Raw genomic sequence first — 23,929 nt, forward strand, 5'->3', positions numbered from 1 at the left:
GCTGCACAAATTTACCTCTTCTGCCCGTCTACACTTTCTTCCGACGTGGGATTTGGCGATTTAGTGTTTGTTTTTAAACGGATTGTGGGTCTGTGGCATGTGAGATTGCCAGAAGCAAATTAAAGCGATCAGAGGAAGACTTCAAAAGAAATAGTTTTCACCAGTTTCTAGAACAAGGTATACATTTCTTGTGGTCAAAAATTGATGTTGAATCTATAAGCTGAATACTGGGAGTAGACTGAGTTCGAGTTTAGCTCCTTTTGAAAGGTATTGCTGTGGGACTGTAGGTTGAGGTGTTCATCCACCATCAAGACTGGAGATTTTGCTGAGTCTGCGATGATTGGAAAGTTGTTGAGAATAGGTTTTTCTTTTGGGTAGGCTTGTAATGGGATGGTGCTATAGGGGGTGCAGTTAGTTATTCTGATTGAATGAAGTTGAGTTTCAGACCGAGAGCTGTGGTTGGTTCTCTAAATCTTAAAAGGCATCTTGTGCAAGTGTCCAGGTTTTCAGACTGTGCTTTAACAATTTTATTTCATTTTTAAATAAATATTTTAGCAGCTTTTTACTGAAGACTAAGTTGCAATGTCTAGGCTTAGATGTTTTTCCAAACCGTATTTAAATTATTTCAAGTTGCTTGATTTTACTTTTTTGAATAGTGGTCACATTTGTGTGTGCTGTTCAGGTCACTGCTGTTGGATGAATTTTCACAGTGCAGGAGGGTGGATTTTTGTAGGCTGTTGAAAGTGTGACCGTATACTGCCTGCTTCTGAATTTGTGCTGAACCTATTCGCTCGCTGGACTAATGCTTCTACTCCACTGATGTGTTTGATCTCATGGTCACAGGTTGAACTTCCAGACCCAGCCTTTTCTCCTGTATACCATTAAGTTGGATAACCAATGTCTGCCATGATTACTCAAGAGTTTAACATGCGCTTTACAAATGCACGCTATGCTATGTTGTGTTCCAGTTGCTCTACTTGCTACATCAGTCTTGCCCCACACCACACCAAAGCTTTGGCAAGGGTGGGGTTGGGGGAGATTTTAAAACGTTGTTGAGGTTGGTAAATCTTTTGCGGGTTGGTACTAGTGTGGTAGAATTAGACACGCTTTCTGCAACTCTATTTCTATGTTCAGCCCTATATGACCCGACCTGACCTGCGCCACATTCCACCAACGATTTAGGTGATGTTGGACTGTCTGGAAGAGGGTGAGCCATAGCATGCTATTAAGGGTGCGGCTGACCACCGCCTGCGGCTGTATTTTCTTACCAAGTGATAATAATTGATGCATCTCATTTGTACATCACCACCAAGGATTTGGATGAAGGAAACATTTTCTCCACCAAGCAAAGAGGGGTATATAAGCATTGAAATACTTTAATACTTTAATTTAATGCAGTAATCCCCATCATGATTGACAAACCGTATTAAGGTCACTCAGTTGCTAATCTTATTAAAAGTGTCTGCAGTGCATGGTATTCGGAAATCGGTGATTATTTGTTGGAATCTGTATTTGCTCCTTGCTGGCAATCTGGTGGACACGTTTTCTCAACTTGCATTTTCTTTAATTGCAGACGTTCTTCGTTGAGTCTATATGTGTTGACCCAGAAGTCATTACTGCAAATATTGTGGTGAGTAAAACGTTTGCTGGTTGTTGAGTTCTTTTTCCTTCTTTCATGAACGTGCTTTGTTCACACTGAAATACCTGCTTTAATTCTTGTTCAGAGGAATGGAGAAAAGCTGTGGGACTGCCAGTTGGTGTTAAAGCTACCTTGGAGATCACAGTTTAATTAGTCTTTTTGTGAGGAAAAAAAACTAGCATTGTTCATACTTTCAGATAGCTTTGCACAACGTCAACCTGTTAACACTATATTGGGAGTTTGTACTACATTGTTTTAGACTATTTCTGTTCCAAACGGTTATGGATGATAAATAAATGTTTGCATTTCAATTGACTTGGTAAGAAATAATGACAATAAAAATTAACTCCTTATATGTTTGAGAAATCACATATTTAGTATCCGTCACGCTAGAGTACGTGGTATTGCTTACAAAATATATATTTAATATTACTGTGCTAGTTTTTATTGCAGTGGCTGATGGGTTAAGGAAAATATGCACAACTAAAAGAAACTACAGTGTGTCACTATCTGTGCTAGTGAAAGACTAGGGGCCAAATATTACATGGGCGTTCTGACTTTTTTTTACCACCACAGCAGAAGAATAATCAATCTACTTTTACCCAGCAAACTGTTTTTCCAGTTGGGAAGCAAATGGCATTCGGCCTCAAACACTGGAAGAAATACAGAAAAATTGGATTAGGGCAAGAGCTTTTTATATTTGGAAGACCTGAATTAATAACCTGCCTCTTTAGACTGGTGGGTTTGGTTATCCGGTGTTATCTAGACAATCCTCCATCTTCTGCAGTTTAAGTACATGACATCTAATGAATCCAGGATTAAAAGTGCAAATGCACTTAATTTAATTCCAGACCAGTAAAGTCAGCACAAAATGTAATCTTGATGGTTTACTTCAAATTATTTGTCGTTGATTTGTTGGGTGTTATTTAGTATGCAAATGAATACAATGTATTTTTTTTCTTTTGTGTAAGACTGAACTCTCGAAGAGCAACAATTTATATGCAAACACGTGATATTCTGCTATATATCTATATCTATATATATATATATATATATATATATATATATATATATATATATATATATATAGCCATTACTAAAAACAGAGGTTATTATTTGAGGTTCATTATTTAGTATACATTTTCATTTGAGGGGACAAACTATTCACTTTTTGAAGAGGACCAATTAAAAAAACCAAAATTAAAACCGATTTAAGAACAATGCTTCCTCTTAACATAAGGCCTCCATTGAAGGCTCTCCCCCTGGAATTTCTGACGTTCTAATACAATAATAAAATTAAAAAAATTACATGGGAAGAATGTCTTAAATATTTTTTTCTGTTTACTTTGTGTGAGTTGGTATGTTGCTACACATTAGTCTTGGAATGTTTGAATTAACAGATTTGTAGACTTTTTCAGCAAACTAGGTAAGCATTCCATGCTATGCTCATGTATGCATGTAATAAGGAGAGACGGTTATCATGGACGTCAGAAATTGACAGAGGATTAGAGCTTAAGTATAATTCATCGTGATGGTTTTGGTGTAATCAGTTACATAATTATCAAGCCTCTCACTTTTCTGGCTGCTTGGTTTAACCCAAAACCTTTTACAAAGAGCGAAAACTATTCATCACAATTTTATTAATTAAACCCGGCCATATATAAATTCAAAATGAAATAATGTTTAGTGTGAATGCATTTCGAATGATGTGGCAGACAGGTTAAAAAAGCATATTTCTTATAGACTCATGTTGCAGCAAAAGCAATCCGAGTTTCAAGTGCTGTGGGTTAACATATATCTCACAGTCAAAAATGTTTTTTATTTCTCACTATTCATTAGGGATATCCTCCTGAAATCCCTATGTGTCATACTAAATAAATCAACACAATCTTATTTAGTGGTTAGAGCAGTGAAAACCTCTGCTTGAAGGCTGTAAAAAGCTAAACCCAAGTATCTCCACATTGTTTCCTTGTTACTTGGTTGACAGAAGAGCTCACAAGCTACAGCACAATGCCCTGGTCAATGGGCAGCACGTGGGAGTGCAGCCCTTCCAGGAATATTCGACCCCTAATCAAGGTGGGGGACAGGGTGACTTGACAAACTGATATCTGCATGATTATGTCTTAAAGTGCATGGGAGTGGCTTGCATTGGCCTGCGTTTGACATTTAAAGCTGCTGAGTGCAGTAATTCCAAAAGTATGCACAAGTGTCTAGTTCTCCCATGCAGGGTTGTTGCTTATGGCACTGCTTACCAGCTCTGCCTTATCAGTCTAGCACAGTTTAATACACCTGATGATCCAATGTCTACATCACAAATCTAGAGTGGTTTCAGAATAGTCTGCAGGCAGTGGACCTGCATATTGATTGCTCTGAAACTTGGCAATTGGTGCAAAGCGAGATCCAGGCAATGGCTAGTCTACTGGTTTACATGCTGTTTGAAAGCAAATAGCATTGTGTATCTGTAAAGTCTAAAGCATTCGGAGTCCCCAACAGTTTGACTAGGAACCTAGGATTGGAAGGAGATAATATTTAGGGAGAGAAGTGGCTGACCTAATTTTGTATTATTTTTAAGATGATTACAACGGTCCATCCTAAAAGACTAGAGGCCTAACTAGTATTGTAGTTGTTCCTTTTAGTTTGGGGTGTAATACTGCTTGCCCTGTACATGATAAACATGGTATGCTATACTACAGAAAATGGCTTTAGTTTATCCCGCTGTCAAGCACTAGATTCTTTGGTAGGGAACCCTCACCCATGAGCTTGTGGTATTTTCGATCGGACCTTGGATCAGCCTACAGGAGTATTCTGATGGATACTTCTACTTGCATATTCCACGCTTGCAGAATTATCCCGTGCATCAGACTGGATCTGGAAACTTCAAAGCTATCAAGCCGCTGGTATGGGACGCAGGTTTCGTATTTTTGGCTCAAGTAATGTCAGATGCCTTTTTTATATGTCATCAAAGAGAACTAGTCTATCTAGACCTGATACAGAATTCAGAACTGTATGAATGGTAATAAAGAAAAATCGAATTTCTTTTTATGAAGCCCTCACCCACCAACCTAGTTGGTGGCATGCTTCATCATCGGACCCACCCGTTAATACTCAATGTGTCCCGAGTGTGCTAGAACGCCTGTATTTCAGCGGAGCAGGTTTATTGCTGAGTGTGCGGTGATAGTGAATTTTAAAAACTGTCCAGTGGTCCCATTACCCAAAGGGTTTATCTTTAATGGATGGGCCTCTGGCTGTAATAAAAGCAAGGCGTTGTATGTAGATGGAGTGGTAGTTAGGAACTCCTGCATCCATTGGGCAGTCTACATGTTTCAGCCAGGCCATAATTATTATTTGGCTTTCCTCAGGACCTTAAGTTTATGTGAAATGTGAGCTCTACACTAAATTGCGTGTTTTAGACCCAAAATGCGTTGCACGTGCTAAGGTGCACTATGTGCGAGAAGGAGATTCCCTCTCGGAGCATTCCTGAACAAAAGACATACAAGACGAACAGACCTAAAGATAATGGTATTTTAGCCTAGTTGGCATGATCACGTCAATACATATTGGCCGCTGTGTCCGTGAGGATAGCGGAAAATAACGGCAAAGTGAGACTGGGGTGGCGGTACAGTGTGGTGATGACCGGTATATGCACTACTGTATGGGGTTGTCTGTATCGGGAAATCACACAAAAGAAGGAAAAATTTAAACTTTTATTCTCACACTAGCAATTTGCAGCGGGTGCCCCTGAGATTCCAGCAAGGGTTCTGGCTCTGTGGAGAAGAAAAAGTGGCATGGTAGCCCTGTGTAAAAGTTGTAAAGGAAGCTCTTACCCGGTTAGTGGGAGAACGGTTCCTGTAGGTCAACTTACTACATAGTTGTTCAGGACCTTCGTCAAGACCTGGTGTGCTGCGTCGGATCTCCGTGGAAAATGGACCCGGGTTTGCGAGGCTGTTAAATACCCCTTGCGGACACTCTGGTGTTTCCAATGATCAGGTTTCTGCGAATTGCATCTGTAGAAGAGAGGAGAAATAGACAACAGACCTAGCGTGTGTGGGGACGCAATGACGTAAGGGCGCATGTTGCCGATCGTCATGGTAACTAATAGTGGGATGCCCCGAAGTCAACAGACCTAGCGCTTGGGGGACGCAATTTTTAATGACGTAAGGGCGCATTTGCCGATCGTCATGGTAACTGATTACAGGATGCCCGAAGTGCTAGTATTAAGCCAAGATGGCTTTTAAAAGAAGGGTGTATATTTCTACGTTGAAGCCCAGACTACACCATCAGCATGCATCCAGACTTGCTCTCTTGTGTTTGGAGTTTTCCTCAGAATGTTAGAGCAGTGTTATTTTGCTGTTCACAACTGTCAATTCCTGCCAGTGCAGGACATCTTTGTTTGGTGAAGCACTCCTGAAGTTGTCTTCTGTGAGTGCTTATTGCCAGCAGCTCTTTGCCTTCTGTATCCATTGAGGGGAGCCTTTGATGGTGCGTTTCAGTTTAGGTGGAACTTTCACCAGCATTATATGTTTTCTCATAACCTTGATTCCTCGAGTTCTGAGAAAGATTTGCCTAGACCTAGACAAAGTTATTCTAATTTCTATGCATTAGCCAAGGAGGGTGTGATGTGACGACCTTAGGCGCTTCTCCCTATTTCCCTTGCTAAAGCTGCCATTCAGACTTGACGTGACCTTCTATTTCCCCCCCCCCCCCCCCCCGCTCCCCATCTGGTAGAGTGGCTCATCATCCCAAACTCCGATTCCTCCACCTTGATGTCTGAAGATTGAGCAGGGACATTTAAACTCTTTTCAGCTGCCAATGGGGTTGGTTGACCTAATCCTATCACCTTTTCGCCCTTCCACAAAATCTGCTTATCGTGGGCGGTGGAACATTATTGTTTCATGGTGCGTAAAAAAAAGCATAGACAACACTGTTCAGGCTTGTTTGCTGCAAATCCAACAGCTTGCTCCCTAGCATATTGGGGGTGTTCAGTTGGCAGTGTAAAAGGGTATTTGGCTGAGCTATCAGCGTTCCTCTGTCTTCCAGACTGGCCATTCCTGTTCTAAATTCCTATTGTGTTACGCTTTCTGAATTGGGTTACTGATTTGTATCTGCCAATTACTGATTTTGAGACCCAGTGGACCTTAATATTATTTTTATGTTTTTGATGGGTTCTTTGTTTAAACCCCTTCACAGTTTTCTAGTGTAAACCTTTAAGACAGTGTTTTTGGTGGTTTCACCTCAGCAAGACAGATCTATGATTACAGACCTCGAGTCTGCCACTCAACTAATTTTTTCCCCTACAAATTGTTGTTGCATATCAGTGCTAATTCCTTTCCTAAACTGGTGACTCCCTTTCATTTAGGCCAGTCCATCACCCTACCAATTTCTTTGCGCCTCCCCATACCACAAAGGAGGAGGAGCTGCTTCATAGGTTGAATAGTCAGCGGGCTGTCAACTTCTACCTAGACCACACCAAGGACATACAACTGCATGACCAACTGTTTGTTCGGTACTTGGGTTCCAAGAAAGGCAAAACAGTTGAGGAGTAGACTCTCTCCAGGTGAGTCATCAAGACCTGCTTCACTTTGGCCAAGAAAGAACTTCCGGAAGGGATTGGGGCTAATTCTGCCATGGCCAAATCTTCTACTCCTGCCCTCGCCAGGGATGTTCCTGAGGCAAAAATCTGCAAGGAGGCTTCATGGGCATCCATACACACTGCCTGGATTCCCAAGTTTGTATGGATGACAGTTTCACCAGATCCGTTCTGCAGAACTTTCTAATTTAACTGTCCATCACCCCTCCTCCTTGGAAGGGTACTGTTTTGGACTCTTTTGTTTAGGTGAGGAATCTTCAGGTAGAAGTATCATATCCATCAGAAGATAAAGTTACTTACCTGTGGTAGCTATCTTTTTGGTGACTGCTCTATCTACTTTCAGATTCCTCACCATTCCCACCCGTCTCCCTATTTGATAAATATGTTATAGGGTAAGTTTACTAAGGACCCAATCCAAGGTTGGTACTGCAATACCAGTCAATCCGCTCACTTCAAAAACTTGAAATAAAATGGAAGGAAACTATATTGCTCGGCGGACGTCATTTTCGGGGTCAATACGAAGGTAGGCCCCTCCCTACAACTTGAGTTTTGAAGTTCCCACAGCCAGTCTGATGCCTGCGATAATTCTACAGGAGAGCAGTGTACAGGTAGAGAATCCACCTGAAAGATTGTTGCCGCAGGTAAGTAACTTTTTTCTTTTAGTCTCACCTTCTTTCTGTTGGTTTTTTGGGTCTAGTCTACTGCTTGCATGATGAATTATTTTACTATTAAGAGTACACTTTCATCACACATTTAATTATTTGTCATTTATGCATTGTATATACAAAGCAATCATTTTGTATTGCTTTGCTGTGCAGCAGGCATGCTCATTGCTTCTACCAGCGCTCAAGTGCATGTGTCAAACCTGTTGCTTTGCAAATACTTGTTTTTTCATGCAATTTTTATTCATATCTTTTGAGATACGTTTTAAAAGTTGGAACTTCAGTGTAATGGTTACTTCGGGTTTTTCGATATTGTTTGTGTAAACTGGTGGTAGTTCAGGGTGAACTCCAGTTTAGGCCCATGCCTTTCAAGTAAAAAGTAAAGAATGCTAATCCCACGTGTAAGTCATACTAAATAGGTCGGCTTCACATTCAAACTTATCCTTATCATGTGCAATTCTGAAGTTCATAGATGTGATCTGTGCATGGTAACTAAAAACACACCTTTTTAAGATAGTCGGGTCCACTCCTTATTTCTGTTTGAGTCTGTATTTTTTCAGTTGGCGTGGAGACACGCTTCTTAGCGTACCAGGCGCTTTATAAATTTCCCTTTATTATTATTATTTAGCAGCAATAGTACACTTGCTGGATTTGTGGACTTCATTTCTAAGACTTCTAGTGTAGCTCGGACTGTGCCACTCCCTGAGCTGGTATCCTTGGTAGGAGCCAAGTAGGTATTCCGCATCTATGTGGCCCCTGAGAAGGCGTAACTGTTCTTAAAGCATTCCTTTGTTTTTTGTTTACATTTTATTTTAAATCCATTAATAGCTGACAATGACTAAAAGTTGGCCCTTCAGTGGATTTTTGTTGTTCTTTGTGAGTTAGGCATGGTGGTGAAATGAGGCTGCGGCCCATAGAGTAAACCGGATGGAGTCCTATGCCCACGTTGAACCTGCAGCATCTACGTCATCCTACGCTGATATTTGTTGTTGCTTGTGCAAGGCAGGAAGTAATTGAGAATGAGGACAGCTATTTGTGTGACTAGAAAGCACATGATATGGACTTGAGACGGAAGCGGGTAGAGGATGATTCAAGCTGCTAGTGTAGTTCTAGGTGCCATTTTTCTTAACATTGCCCCAGGAAACTGTACACATCTTTCCAGTTCTAGTAGTTGGCTAAATGGGGAAAAAGCCTAGTGAAGGGGTGGGTCCGGGATCACGGATTATCAAGGGCCTGCCATATACGTGTTAAATAGGGATACCCAAGCACAATCCTAGTGTTGCAGCAGTTACAGATGCCTTTTCGCCAAGGCAATAGAGGTCTGCTAGTGGAATTAACTCAAAAGGTAGATAACTTCACCTTTACAAACAGTGAATATACTTGAGGAGGAGGAGTACTGCTTTTGACCCCAAGTTTCCTGATAGGCAGAAAAAAGGTGGAGGAGTTGAGTAGCTTTGAACCTGTGACTTTCATGTGCTAGTGGGGTCCTAACACATCTGCTGATAGGTATTGTTCCTAGCTTCTGGATCCCGATGGCTCATTTACAGACAAATCAGCAAATTATCTAGAGTGCCCGGACACCGAGTCCAGTAGAACTTTAGTAATGGGAGACCTTCAGGTCTTCCCAGATAAGGCTCATTGTTAATCAAAGTAAAAGTCTGCACACTCTGGGAAATTGTATTTTATTTTCTTTAATGGTCAACGCCTTTTCTAACGGAAGCTTCTGTTCGCTCTGGTTGGATTCACCCTCCAGTATTGCCCACTACTTCCTGCATTTTACCCTTCCCCACCCCCAGTTTTTTTCACACACGATGTGACTCGCCCAACAACTCCCATCAGAAGCCTTCTACTGTTGCCAGGCTCTATCTGGGACCTGTGACGTCTTGATTTGAAGGCTGATGCTACAAGGAGAAGCCAAGAGATGAATTTGCAGCCTCTATGAGCCCCAGTGAAACAAGTTCCCAGGAGCAGGGTAAACACACTGCATAATGTATAGTTCCTTATTGGAAATCCAGTTCATTTATATTAAGGCGTTTTGCTCGGGTTTTTTTTCCTTCGTTTTTTAACTTTTTTTTTTTTTTTTTTTTTTGCATGAGCTGGTACACTAATTGCCTAACACCGTTTTTGTAAGAAAATCTCTCTGACACACAAGTATATTTCATTGTTGACTCGTGCACGTTTTCTGCACTTTTTCCTGACACGAATTGCATATGAATTCTATGCGTTATAATTGGTTTTGTACGAATGCACACAGTCCTCGTATTTATTTAAAAAGTTGGAGCATCAGCTATTTACCATAGGTTTAGATTTCGCAGCGATGGGTTCTCTACCCTAGGACATTGTCTCGAGTCCTGTGATGCCCTTGGCAGCCCGCGTCTGCAGTATTGCAGGTGTGCTGCTCCAGAGCTCCTTAAATGTGCCCACCGATTTTCATCGGATGTAAAGCTATATCACATTTTGTTAAGCACATATTCTGCAGCGTGTGCATCACTAACCTGATTTACATTTCCTATAGCAAGTGAAGCTAAGCAGTCCAGACTATGCTGATTGCAGTAATGATGAAGCCACAGAAGACTTCATGAAACGAATCGAATGCTACAAGAACTCTTATGAAACAATCAGCGAAACCTTGGATAAGTAAGTGTCACATAAAGAATGGTGGCAGCTAGAATTAGGACAAGCCATGATCTGGGTTGGGGATGTTTGATGCTCAGGGGTTGGAATGGGTCGCCCACGGGAGAATTATTTTTGTTATTCTCTTCTGTTGTTTTTGAAGGAGCTCCTATTTGGAAGCGCATATAATATATTCTAGTCCTTCCTGTTGACAGAGTTTTCCTTTTCACAACAAGTGTAACCGGACACGTCGTGGTTTGGCTTTGAGGTCCTGGTCAGTTCAGATTAGTGTTGTGGCCAAATATTTGGTGGGGCTAGGGTCCCCTAGAAATGTTGAGATTATGACAGAGCCTTCCACCACTAGTATCAGGTTTACCATAATTGTTAACCTTATTCTTTTAACTGGGGTCAAGACTTCAAAAAAAAAAAAAAGCATTTGAAGAGAATACTTCAAAGTTTCTGCAGCACTTAAGGTAATTTGAATTGCATCTATTTACTTGTAAAATACTCCTTTGGGGAGGGGGTTTCATATTTTTTGTGTGTTCTGGCATCTCAATAGGAAAAAGGAGTGTAGAGAATGAACTAAGTAATGGGAAACCTTTACCACAAACTTTTTGTTACTTGACTTATGCTTTTTATTGAGCTATCCCCAACCACAAGTGTTAAAATCGGCTTCTGTAACAGTCTGTGTGGGTTTACCATTTTGAGAGGCCAGGACTTGAATGGTGTCATGTTTTTTTAAATCTCGCTTACTTGCATTACATGCACATTTTTGTTCCCTCTTCTATCCCTCCGCTATCCTCCTCACTCCAAATTACTTTCATATTTCAGTATACTAATTCGCCACTAATCCTTTATGGGTTTCCAGAGTTGCATGCTGCTCGCCAAAACAAAAAGTGCTTCAACACCCCATCAGGGGTAACCAACGGTATATAAATAAAAAAGCTTTTTTCCCTCTTCTGTCCTTCCGCGATTCTTCTGAATCGAAATAATTGACTAACCTATCCACCACTTAAATATTTCACTATACTAATTCAACACTAATCCTTTATGGGTTCCGGAGTAGCGTGCTACTCGCCGAAAAAGCGGTTTGACGCCACGTCTGTGGTAGTAAGCGCTATATAAATGCAATTAAAATACAATACAACAATACATGTTCTAGGAAATGTGGGCTACTGTGATGTCTCCTTGGTTTCCAAGCTCAGTCATTCCATGTCGCATTTGATACCGAATGATGGCCAAATCCAGGATTCCTAACCTCTATACACACAACACACCAAGACACATGGACCACTTAAAATGTTAGCTATCTAACAATAGTGAAATGTGTCCACTTGGCACCCTAAGCCGCAGAACTCTAGTGCCATTGCACCTTTGATAGCTACATCCCTACTCTAACATCCACTTTGTACAAGTGTTGAATCGCTGGGGGGGACCCACCATCTCAGGGGCTTGATAAAGACCCTGGGGAGACTGTGCATATATGTATGGTAAACGCAAAAAGAACGTGTATTTACAGTTTAACATAACCTTGGTAGCTTAGTACAACCCTTCTAAATCTCAAACACATGGTCCAGTGATTGTCAGTCCACCTCCCCCGTCCCCCACCAGCTTCTAACACCCTGCTCTTTCGCACACCATGCTCGGATCTATAGCTTCCTTGGCAGCAGCATCACTTACTCTTCTGGGCTAGGGTTTCACCAGTGACCGATCTGGCGGCAGTAATGCTATCCCAGTGAGCCTGCAGGGCCAAGCCTTTGCGTTTATAACCTTCTGCTTCAAAGGTCATCCTCCCTGTCAGCAACAGTCCTGCCATGTGTTTAACTTTGGAAGTTGTTAATGTTGTCCTTGTTTACAGTTCCCTGGCCTTTCATGAACAAGGCAGACTTCGGTTCAAAGTTCACGTTTCAAGCTGCCTCTGTGTGTTGCTGGGTTTCTGCCTTCAGAGGTTCATAAAGCTCCGTTTTATTGTACCTTTAAAGTAGTAAAGTAGGTATGAAACAAAGCTTCCTACGACCAGGAAGCAATTGCAAAAGGGGCAGAAGTATGTTAACAATGCACCATTTTTAGGTTTTGCCTAGCGAAAGCTGCGCTCTGCGCAGCTTTTCGCGCAGGCGAAATCCTGTTGAGAACTGTAGGGTGCTTTGGGTCGGCCCTCGTCATTGATTGGCTGGCTCCGTAAACGGAGCCTTGCCATTGGACGAGGGGCCTGTCCGTCAATGCCGGACCAGACACGGGGGCGTTCCTGACATTCTTTGCCTTTTGCCAACGTCACGCGACGCCGGGAACGCCCCCGAGTCTGTTCCGGCATTGCCAGCACCTCCCTTGCTCTACTGTCATCACCACAACACTGCGCCCATTTTATCCCAAGCTAAACACTCGGAGAGGCGCAGTGACCGGGTCTTTGAAGGCCGCTCTCCCAATGAAAACAAGTTTTCTCTCCGAGTCAGCACGAGCAGGAAGACGAGCAGCGCGCCTCCCAGCTGGCCTCTCGCATCAGCATCCAGAGCTGCCCTGCGCGGTGTGTAGCTTCAGTGGAGCTTCAGAGTGCAGAGTGGAGCTTCAGAGTGGAGCTTCAGAGTGGAGCTTCAGAGTGGAGCTTCAGAGTGGAGCTTCAGAGTGGAGCTTCAGAGTGGAGCTTCAGAGTGGAGCTTCAGAGTGGAGCTTCAGAGTGCAGAGTGGAGCTTCAGAGTGCAGAGTGGAGCTTCAGAGTGGAGCTTCAGAGTGGAGCTTCAGAGTGGAGCTTCAGAGTGGAGCTTCAGAGTGGAGCTTCAGAGTGGAGCTTCAGAGTGGAGCTTCAGAGTGGAGCTTCAGAGTGCAGATTCAGAGTGCAGATTCAGAGTGGAGCTTCAGAGTGCAGAGTGGAGCTTCAGAGTGCAGATTCAGAGTGGAGCTTCAGAGTGCAGAGTGGAGCTTCAGAGTGCAGATTCAGAGTGGAGCTTCAGAGTGCAGAGTGGAGCTTCAGAGTGGAGCTTCAGAGTGCAGAGTGGAGCTTCAGAGTGGAGCTTCAGAGTGCAGAGTGGAGCTTCAGAGTGCAGAGTGGAGCTTCAGAGTGGAGCTTCAGAGTGCAGAGTGCAGCTTCAGAGTGGAGCTTCAGAGTGCAGAGTGGAGCTTCAGAGTGCAGAGTGGAGCTTCAGAGTGGAGCTTCAGAGTGCAGAGTGGAGCTTCAGAGTGCAGAGTGGAGCTTCAGAGTGGAGCTTCAGAGTGCAGAGTGGAGCTTCAGAGTGCAGAGTGGAGCTTCAGAGTGCAGCTTCAGAGTGCAGCTTCAGAGTGGAGCTTCAGAGTGGAGCTTCAGAGTGGAGCTTCAGAGTGGAGCTTCAGAGTGGAGCTTCAGAGTGGAGCTTCAGAGTGGAGCTTCAGAGTGGAGCTTCAGAGTGGAGCTTCAGAGTGGAGCTTCAGAGTGGAGCTTCAGAGTGGAGCTTCAGAGTGGAGCTTCAGAGTGCAGAGTGGAGCTTCAGAGTGCAGAGTGGAGCTTCAGAGTGCAGAGTGGAGCTTCAGAGTGGAGCTTCAGAGTGGAGCTTCAGAGTGGAGCTTCAGAGTGGAGCTTCAGAGTGGAGCTTCAGAGTGGAGCTTCAGAGTGGAGCTTCAGAGTGGAGCTTCAGAGTGGAGCTTCAGAGTGGAGCTTCAGAGTGGAGCTTCAGAGTGGAGCTTCAGAGTGGAGCTTCAGAGTGGAGCTTCAGAGTGGAGCTTCAGAGTGGAGCTTCAGAGTGCAGAGTGGAGCTTCAGAGTGGAGCTTCAGAGTGCAGAGTGGAGCTTCAGAGTGGAGCTTCAGAGTGCAGAGTGGAGCTTCAGAGTGGAGCTTCAGAGTGCAGAGTGGAGCTGCAGAGTGGAGCTGCAGAGTGGAGCTTCAGAGTGGAGCTTCAGAGTGCAGATTCAGAGTGGAGCTTCAGAGTGGAGCTTCAGAGTGCAGATTCAGAGTGGAGCTTCAGAGTGGAGCTTCAGAGTGCAGAGTGGAGCTTCAGAGTGGAGCTTCAGAGTGGAGCTTCAGAGTGGAGCTTCAGAGTGGAGCTTCAGAGTGGAGCTTCAGAGTGGAGCTTCAGAGTGGAGCTTCAGAGTGGAGCTTCAGAGTGGAGCTTCAGAGTGGAGCTTCAGAGTGGAGCTTCAGAGTGGAGCTTCAGAGTGGAGCTTCAGAGTGGAGCTTCAGAGTGGAGCTTCAGAGTGCAGAGTGGAGCTTCAGAGTGGAGCTTCAGAGTGCAGAGTGCAGCTTCAGAGTGGAGCTTCAGAGTGCAGAGTGGAGCTTCAGAGTGCAGAGTGGAGCTTCAGAGTGGAGCTTCAGAGTGCAGAGTGGAGCTTCAGAGTGCAGAGTGGAGCTTCAGAGTGGAGCTTCAGAGTGCAGAGTGGAGCTTCAGAGTGGAGCTTCAGAGTGCAGAGTGGAGCTTCAGAGTGCAGCTTCAGAGTGCAGAGTGGAGCTTCAGAGTGCAGCTTCAGAGTGCAGAGTGGAGCTTCAGAGTGCAGAGTGGAGCTTCAGAGTGCAGCTTCAGAGTGGAGCTTCAGAGTGCAGAGTGGAGCTTCAGAGTGGAGCTTCAGAGTGGAGCTTCAGAGTGCAGAGTGGAGCTTCAGAGTGGAGCTTCAGAGTGGAGCTTCAGAGTGCAGAGTGGAGCTTCAGAGTGGAGCTTCAGAGTGCAGAGTGGAGCTTCAGAGTGGAGCTTCAGAGTGCAGAGTGGAGCTTCAGAGTGGAGCTTCAGAGTGCAGAGTGGAGCTTCAGAGTGGAGCTTCAGAGTGGAGCTTCAGAGTGCAGAGTGGAGCTTCAGAGTGGAGCTTCAGAGTGCAGAGTGGAGCTTCAGAGTGGAGCTTCAGAGTGGAGCTTCAGAGTGGAGCTTCAGAGTGGAGCTTCAGAGTGGAGCTTCAGAGTGGAGCTTCAGAGTGGAGCTTCAGAGTGGAGCTTCAGAGTGGAGCTTCAGAGTGGAGCTTCAGAGTGGAGCTTCAGAGTGGAGCTTCAGAGTGGAGCTTCAGAGTGGAGCTTCAGAGTGGAGCTTCAGAGTGGAGCTTCAGAGTGCAGAGTGGAGCTTCAGAGTGGAGCTTCAGAGTGCAGAGTGGAGCTTCAGAGTGGAGCTTCAGAGTGCAGAGTGGAGCTTCAGAGTGGAGCTTCAGAGTGGAGCTTCAGAGTGCAGAGTGGAGCTTCAGAGTGGAGCTTCAGAGTGGAGCTTCAGAGTGGAGCTTCAGAGTGCAGAGTGGAGCTTCAGAGTGGAGCTTCAGAGTGCAGAGTGGAGCTTCAGAGTGGAGCTTCAGAGTGCAGAGTGGAGCTTCAGAGTGGAGCTTCAGAGTGCAGAGTGGAGCTTCAGAGTGGAGCTTCAGAGTGCAGAGTGGAGCTTCAGAGTGGAGCTTCAGAGTGGAGCTGCAGAGTGGAGCTTCAGAGTGGAGCTTCAGAGTGGAGCTTCAGAGTGGAGCTTCAGAGTGGAGCTTCAGAGTGCAGAGTGGAGCTTCAGAGTGGAGCTTCAGAGTGGAGCTTCAGAGTGGAGCTTCAGAGTGCAGAGTGGAGCTTCAGAGTGGAGCTTCAGAGTGGAGCTTCAGAGTGCAGAGTGGAGCTTCAGAGTGGAGCTTCAGAGTGGAGCTTCAGAGTGCAGCTTCAGAGTGCAGAGTGGAGCTTCAGAGTGCAGAGTGGAGCTTCAGAGTGCAGCTTCAGAGTGGAGCTTCAGAGTGCAGAGTGGAGCTTCAGAGTGGAGCTTCAGAGTGCAGAGTGGAGCTTCAGAGTGGAGCTTCAGAGTGCAGAGTGGAGCTTCAGAGTGGAGCTTCAGAGTGCAGAGTGGAGCTTCAGAGTGGAGCTTCAGAGTGCAGAGTGGAGCTTCAGAGTGGAGCTTCAGAGTGGAGCTTCAGAGTGGAGCTTCAGAGTGGAGCTTCAGAGTGGAGCTTCAGAGTGGAGCTTCAGAGTGGAGCTTCAGAGTGGAGATTCAGAGTGGAGCTTCAGAGTGGAGCTTCAGAGTGCAGAGTGGAGCTGCAGAGTGGAGCTTCAGAGTGGAGCTTCAGAGTGCAGAGTGGAGCTGCAGAGTGCAGAGTGGAGCTGCAGAGTGCAGAGTGGAGCTGCAGATTCAGAGTGGAGCTGCAGAGTGCAGAGTGGAGCTTCAGAGTGCAGATTCAGAGTGGAGCTTCAGAGTGCAGAGTGGAGCTTCAGAGTGCAGATTCAGAGTGGAGCTTCAGAGTGCAGAGTGGAGCTTCAGAGTGGAGCTTCAGAGTGCAGAGTGGAGCTTCAGAGTGGAGCTTCAGAGTGCAGAGTGGAGCTTCAGAGTGCAGAGTGGAGCTTCAGAGTGCAGAGTGGAGCTTCAGAGTGCAGAGTGGAGCTTCAGAGTGGAGCTTCAGAGTGCAGAGTGGAGCTTCAGAGTGCAGAGTGGAGCTTCAGAGTGCAGAGTGGAGCTTCAGAGTGCAGAGTGGAGCTTCAGAGTGCAGAGTGGAGCTTCAGAGTGCAGAGTGGAGCTTCAGAGTGGAGCTTCAGAGTGGAGCTTCAGAGTGGAGCATCAGAGTGGAGCTTCAGAGTGGAGCTTCAGAGTGGAGCTTCAGAGTGGAGCTTCAGAGTGGAGCTTCAGAGTGGAGCTTCAGAGTGGAGCTTCAGAGTGGAGCTTCAGAGTGGAGCTTCAGAGTGGAGCTTCAGAGTGGAGCTTCAGAGTGGAGCTTCAGAGTGCAGCTTCAGAGTGCAGAGTGGAGCTTCAGAGTGCAGCTTCAGAGTGCAGAGTGGAGCTTCAGAGTGCAGAGTGGAGCTTCAGAGTGGAGCTTCAGAGTGGAGCTTCAGAGTGGAGCTTCAGAGTGGAGCTTCAGAGTGGAGCTTCAGAGTGGAGCTTCAGAGTGGAGCTTCAGAGTGGAGCTTCAGAGTGGAGCTTCAGAGTGGAGCTTCAGAGTGGAGCTTCAGAGTGGAGCTTCAGAGTGGAGCTTCAGAGTGCAGAGTGGAGCTTCAGAGTGCAGCTTCAGAGTGCAGAGTGGAGCTTCAGAGTGCAGAGTGGAGCTTCAGAGTGCAGAGTGGAGCTTCAGAGTGCAGAGTGGAGCTTCAGAGTGCAGAGTGGAGCTTCAGAGTGGAGCTTCAGAGTGTCAAGAGCAATGCCAATAGCTCTAACTTTAACAAAGGCAAAACCATTGCATTGTAAATGCTTGTTCTATACTTTTACCAAAAACCGAACTCTTTTTAGGGTCGAGTATGCGCCAGCGCATTCGCCTCGCTTGTGAGACTATTCTTTACAAAACGGGCTTGGAGCCTGCCCATTGCTTACCATTTGTGTGATGCAACGTCACTCTTCTTTGCAGCGTCCCTGATTGGCTTAGTCCATTCAAAACGTCACTTCCGAAGCTTGCTGTGACCCACAGACCAAGCACAGATAAATGCAACTTAATCAGTGCCCGTCCGCTGCTCCCGACGTGAATGAGGCACTGTTTCTTCCCCCTCCCGCATTTTTGAAGCAGGTGTTGTGCTTTCGCTATCAGCTGTTATGAGTATCACAGCTGTGCCAGGCACTAGCAGCGACCCTAGAACATTGCAACTGCATTTCACAGAAAATAGTTGGTTTACTTTTTAGTGTATTATCAATAATAATGGGATAATTACTGCATCGCGACAGCTTAAACTGCCTGCATTCGAGGTATGCATGGGAACATGGCTCCCCCTTTTCACATCGGTTTTAATTATTTCCCCATGATAAAGTCCATGGATTATCCAAAGCGGTCATCCCACTCAAATCTACTCTTCTACAGTCTACACCACTGCAATGTATCCCAATCTACCCCACTGCAATGTATCCCAATCTACCCAACTCTAATCCACCCAATCTAACCCACCCCACTCCTCCAATCTCCCCCTCTCTGCATCTCAACTATACTCCATTCTGTCTCCACTCAACTGTATTCCAAACTACCACAATCTGACGCACTACAATCGACCCCACTACAATCTGCCAGAATCTACCTCTATCCACCCATTCCACCTCTTATCTCCACCACTCCAATCCTATCTACCCCATTCCATTCTACCCCATTCAACCACACTCCACGCTACCCCAATCTACCCTGCTTCACTCCAGTGTACCCACTAGCCCACTCAAGTCACCATACACTAGTCTGGCCTACTCCAATCTACTCCAGTCTAACCCACTCCACCCAATCTATCCCACTCCAATCTACCCCACCTCATCCTAATCTACCCTACCCCACCTCACCCCAAACTACTCCGCTCCAATCTATCCCAATCCAGTCTAACCCACTCCATTCTAATATACCCTACTCTAATGCACCCATTCTTCCCCTCCAATGTACCTCACTTTACTCCTCTCCAATCCACTGCACCCCACTCCAATATACACCACTCCACCCCACGTTTCCCCAATCTACCCCATTCCTCTTCAGACTGCCCCAATATACACTACAGCCCACTCCAATGTACCCGAATCCTCCCTACTCCGATCTACCCCCACTACACCACAATTTAATCTACCCCACTACAATCTACCAGACCAATCTACCCCACATCAGCCTACTCAAGTCTAATCTACCCCACTCAACTCCAATCTACCCCACTCAACTCCAATCTACCCCATTTTACTCCACTCCAAACTACCCCAATCTACTCCAGTTCAGTCTGCCTCACTCTACCCCAATCTATAATCTGTGTGATTTCGTCCAATGCAACTCCAAACATATTCATTCCAACCCTCTTTCAACCCACAGCCCTCAAACACACCAACCCTCACTTCTCCACTCCACTCCTCTTCTCCTTCTAGCCCGAGCCCTAAAACTGCTCCCCTGCTGCTGCCCCTGTCCTGCCCGCTTCCCTAAACCACTCCCTTCTCTAGCCCTAAGCAATCAAACACAGAATGCCATCTATCCACTCTTATCCTCCCCTTCCCTAGCCCTAAAACCGAAACTGGGCACCCCATGTCCTTAGCCCTAAAACCGCCCCTTCCCCAGCCCTGAGCCCTAAAACAGACTCCCATTGCAGCCCCTCCTCTGCCTCCAAATCGTCTTCCCTACCCCTAACGAATGTACATCATTCATTCCCTCTCCCCACCCACCCAAAGCCACTGACGATCGCCACGCTGAACAGCAGGCACACTGGTATAGAACATGGTTAAAACACATCTCCAACACCAATAGCTCTCACATAGTCGAGATCTATTGGCTTTGTCAGTGCTTGTCTCCAGCCATCACCAAAATGCCCCCCACATCTTAACCATGTGAAGTATTTTTCCTGCAACACTTGTGCTATATTGCTTTGGCTTAGATGCAGTTTTTTGAAAATGTTAGTTTGCAAGGAAGTTCAACTATGGTAAGTCTTCCTGACTGCAGTCTCTTCCCTCTCACTCTTATTCTCTTGGCGAGCCCCGAGGCATGTTTTTTAACCACTGGCACCACTCTTTGCATTGTCTCATTGACACAAGCATAGGTTCCGCGTTCTTTCCCATCATAAAAAACCTCACACAATGACAAATCTCCACTTAACCATACTTCTTTTGTACCTTTCTAATTCGGTGGCATATCATTAATTAACCTCATTAAGGAAGATAAATTAACCTCAGTAAGGACGCCGCCAGTCAGCCTTTATTATCATTGGAGCACTTAGCAAAATAAGTGTGATTAAAACACCATATATGTGATTAAAACACCATATAAGGATGTGGACTCCCTTCAAAGGCTTTTTTGAGCTGCCCTTTTGGATGGCCAATCCTTTTTTGTCAGGAAACTCAATATAACAGCCTATACTCTGCTTTGCATTCCTTGCCTTGTCTGCCTTTAATCACTTTCTTATGCATTGAACTGGTCACCGTCTGTGCCTATGGCGGTCTGCTCCCATTTGTTCCACGAGGTGATGACTGCTCTTTTTTTATATGAAAAACAGGGAGATGACCGAGCTAGATTTCCCAGCATCCCCATTAGTGGTCAGGCTGGGAATATCATTTGACCCCCACCTAGGTTTGACGACCACATTTCAGAGGACAGTTAAGTGTTCATCCTATTTGTACATGCTCCAACTGCAGGGCTGGATATTCTACCCCTTCTTGTTTTACGCACAGGAGTCGCAATACATGTAGGTACTTCGTATGACTACTGTGCGCCGTCCTTGGGTGTTTATTTCTGGTTCTTAATAAAGTGGTGCACATTTAAAAATCATTCTGCCTTAAAGCGTTGCTGTTTTCCAAGTTCCTCAGCCATCTTTTCGATGACCAAGACCTCAAGACGTTGCAGTATAGAATGCTCTCCAATAGTTATTTTCTTTATCCATGTATGTCATGCTCCATAGCTGAATGTCCTTTCAATCTTGCATTCTCCAAGAGCTGAGATCTCATGGTACACAGAATTATCCAGTATTAGGGTATCTTTCATAGATTCACATGCCTGAATCATTCCCCGTCGTCGGGATGGGAGTCCCCTGTACATAAATAAAGTAATGTCTCATAGACATATATACATAGTAATAGGCCAAAGGCCTCTCATTAGTAACATATCCATGTCCTTTTGTGAAAAAGACCAAACTTTGATGAAAAGAACCAATCGGCTATCACCACCCTCTGGAACCTTCCTGGAAGGAGCCCTAGTCCCTCAGATTTTTTACCGCACGTCGTGCTAAGGGAGTCTCCACTGAGCTCTGCTCAGTTTTCCTTGGTTTCTGGATTTCCAGTTCTTTTTTTTTTTTTTTTCAACAAAATTCCTTCATCTGTGTGGAGTTTTCAGGTTCTTCATGGCTGATACTCCTAAGAAAGGACTTTTTAGGTCCTGTGCTTCTTGTGGTAAAAAGAGACTTCATGTGGATGATCAACACAAAACCTGTCTCTATTGCTTCTACCCTGATCACTCTTCAAAGGATTGTAAGGTATGTCGTACCTTTTCTACAAAAACCCTCAGACAGGGAGGGACGCCTCTTAATTTGGCTGCTGAGGCTTAAAGGTAAAGACCAAGCAGTGTCTTCTGAAGAGAGTCAATGTTCCTTCAGGACATCCCATTCCTCTCAAAAGAGACCTAGGGTGGCCTCTCCAGGTCCTTTATCGCAGCCACCTCAAAAGAAGATGCACAAAAAGTCTTCAGAGGCACATTCCAAGGCTTTCCTGGCGAAAGTTTCTCCTCCGGACACTGTTCCAACCTTCAAGAAGCCTGTTTCCACCTCGTCGACTTTGACTGACTGTTACCTCGTCGATGACAACAATCTCTACTTATGTGGCATCTTCTACTTTATCCACGTCGACCACTTCATCATCGGCGGCTGGTAGGTCTATCTCGTCGACGATTAAAATAAAGAAGTCGACGTCGAAACCGTCGACGTCTCTACGATCGCCGTCGACGAGCGTACCCACGTCGACGAAGACTACCACGTCGACATCTACCCCGTCGTCGACGCGGACTCCGCCGTCGACGACGAAGACACCGCCAATGACAAAATCGTCGACGACCGCATCTTCGACGATACAACCGTCGACGCCACAACCGACAACGCCAACTCCAACTCCGTCGTCGACGTTGCAACCTGTGATAACAGTCGACGTCTCACCGTCGATGACCACTCAGTCGACGGGCTCATCGATGACAGCTGAACCTACCTTGCAAAGTGCGTATGTACACCTTAAGATTACGAAACGCACGCTGACACCAGCCTTTACTTCTCCGAGCATAGTCCAGCCTTTGCCATCTGCCCACCTCCTGGAGGAGGAAGACTGACGGCAGTATGTTCAGGACTGCTACCAGCCCATCTGAACTTCACGTCAAATATCACGAAAGCTCGGAATATGATGATCAAGAACAGGAGGAACAGGTGGATTACCATGAGGAGTTCCATCGCCCTCAACCTCCTATGGTTTGCCTACCAGCGACCTTGCTTTCTGACCTCCAATTCCTAATAACTGATTACAAACCGAGGTTTCCAACTTCGGCTATGCTCCTCCTCCAGTGGTCTCTCTGCCGCCTAGACCTCTGCCTTCACCTCTGGTTTTACAACCTGGCCCTTCCACTTCTCAACCTCCACCTTACTCGTATGACGATGATGATGATGAGGAGGAACAGCATGAAGAAGGGGAACTTCAAGATTCCCAATCGTAACATGATGAATGGGACAATTACGTGATTCCCTGTCCGGCATCCCCTGTGCCTACTCAGGCTGATTCACCTCCTGAGGATATCGGGGGATTCCATAACATCCTTGAGAGAGCAGCGCAGCGTTTCCAAATACCTATGCCTTCTCACCAATAGGACTGTTTCCTTTATGACTTTAAGGAACCTTTCAAAAGTCCGTCAGGTCTATACCTATTATCGACTATATATGGGACCAGGGTGAGATTATGCAAAACCCTTCTTCTTTACCCCCGGTGCTTCCTAGACTAGACAAGAAATACAGGGCTCCGGACACCGCTCCAGCTTGCCTGACCTGCCACCCCAAACCTGACTCTGTTATCACACAGGCCGCTCAGCGGAAATCTAAAAACCCTTCTGCAACACTAACCGCCCCTCCAGATAAAGGCAGAATGTGGCTAGATAATATTCTCGTCCCTGTTCGCATTAACAGTGCGCGCTTCCAACTCTTTTGCACTGTTGGGACGTTATAATCAACAAATGTGGGCAGACATTGCCCCATATCTTGGGTCCTTGCCAGAAGAATCAAAAGAAGAGGCTAAGAAGATCCTGCTAGAGGGCAAACGCTCAGCATCCAAGATCATCGATTGTGCGATGGATATCGCATCTACTGGTTTTCGCCAACTGGCGGGTGCTGCGGTGTTAAAACGCCAAGGTTGGTTGAAGGCAACGGCATTAAGACTGGAGATACAGACTAAAGTCCTTGACATGCCCTATGACGGCCAGCTTCTCTTCGGCACACACATTGATGACGCTCTTCAGGGCATAAAAAAGGATACTGATACGGCTAGGGCTTTGGGTACCCTTCAATTCAAAAACCCTCCTTTTCAAGGCTCAAGAGGAAGGAGACAATCTTCTACGAGAGGAAACTACCAGCACTACCGTTCCTCCTACTCTTCAAATCAACAATATCGACCATAGTACCAGCATCGTCAACAGCAATAAGTCGTATTACTCTAGTCCTCCTTTCGAGGAAAAGGAGGTAGACAAAAAGACGCAGCTCGACGACAATGACTTTTCTCTGCCACAGGTCTCCACTTCCTTTCCACCCTCCAGGATTGGAGGAAGAATTTCTCATTTCCTACACAATTGGAAAAAGATAACAACAGATCGCTGGGTCCTACAACTAGTTCACTTGGACACTCGCTGGAGTTCATAGAAATTCCCCCTCAAACCACTCCTCGTCCTATGCTCCACAAGAACTTACATCTTCTACTCTTGGAGCTTTCACTGATGCTCCAGAAGGGAGCTATAGAAAACGTTCCTCCTGGCCAATGGGGGAAGGGGTTCTACTCCCGCTTTTTCCTGGTGCGAAAAAAGGAGAAGAAATGGAGACCTATACTGGACGTGAGAAGTCTCAACAAATATCTCAAGAAACAGTCGTTTCGCATGGTTTTTATT

General features: G+C 45.6%; 1 protein-coding gene across 3 annotated transcripts in view; it reads left to right on the forward strand.

Annotated features, from left to right (window-relative positions):
* Positions 1-23,929, forward strand: part of PFKFB4 (6-phosphofructo-2-kinase/fructose-2,6-biphosphatase 4) — a 305,232-nt gene that overhangs the window by 216,272 nt on the left and 65,031 nt on the right. For all 3 annotated transcript variants that reach the window (XM_078661631.1, XM_078661629.1, XM_078661630.1), the window contains exons 6-7: positions 1,574-1,630; positions 10,404-10,525. In XM_078661631.1, coding sequence (XP_078517757.1) covers positions 1,574-1,630; positions 10,404-10,525 — 179 coding nt within the window. The remainder of the gene's footprint in view (positions 1-1,573; positions 1,631-10,403; positions 10,526-23,929) is intronic.

Source organism: Lissotriton helveticus, chromosome 9, assembly GCF_964261635.1.
Source record: "Lissotriton helveticus chromosome 9, aLisHel1.1, whole genome shotgun sequence".
In the NCBI taxonomy this organism is placed as follows: domain Eukaryota; kingdom Metazoa; phylum Chordata; class Amphibia; order Caudata; family Salamandridae; genus Lissotriton; species Lissotriton helveticus.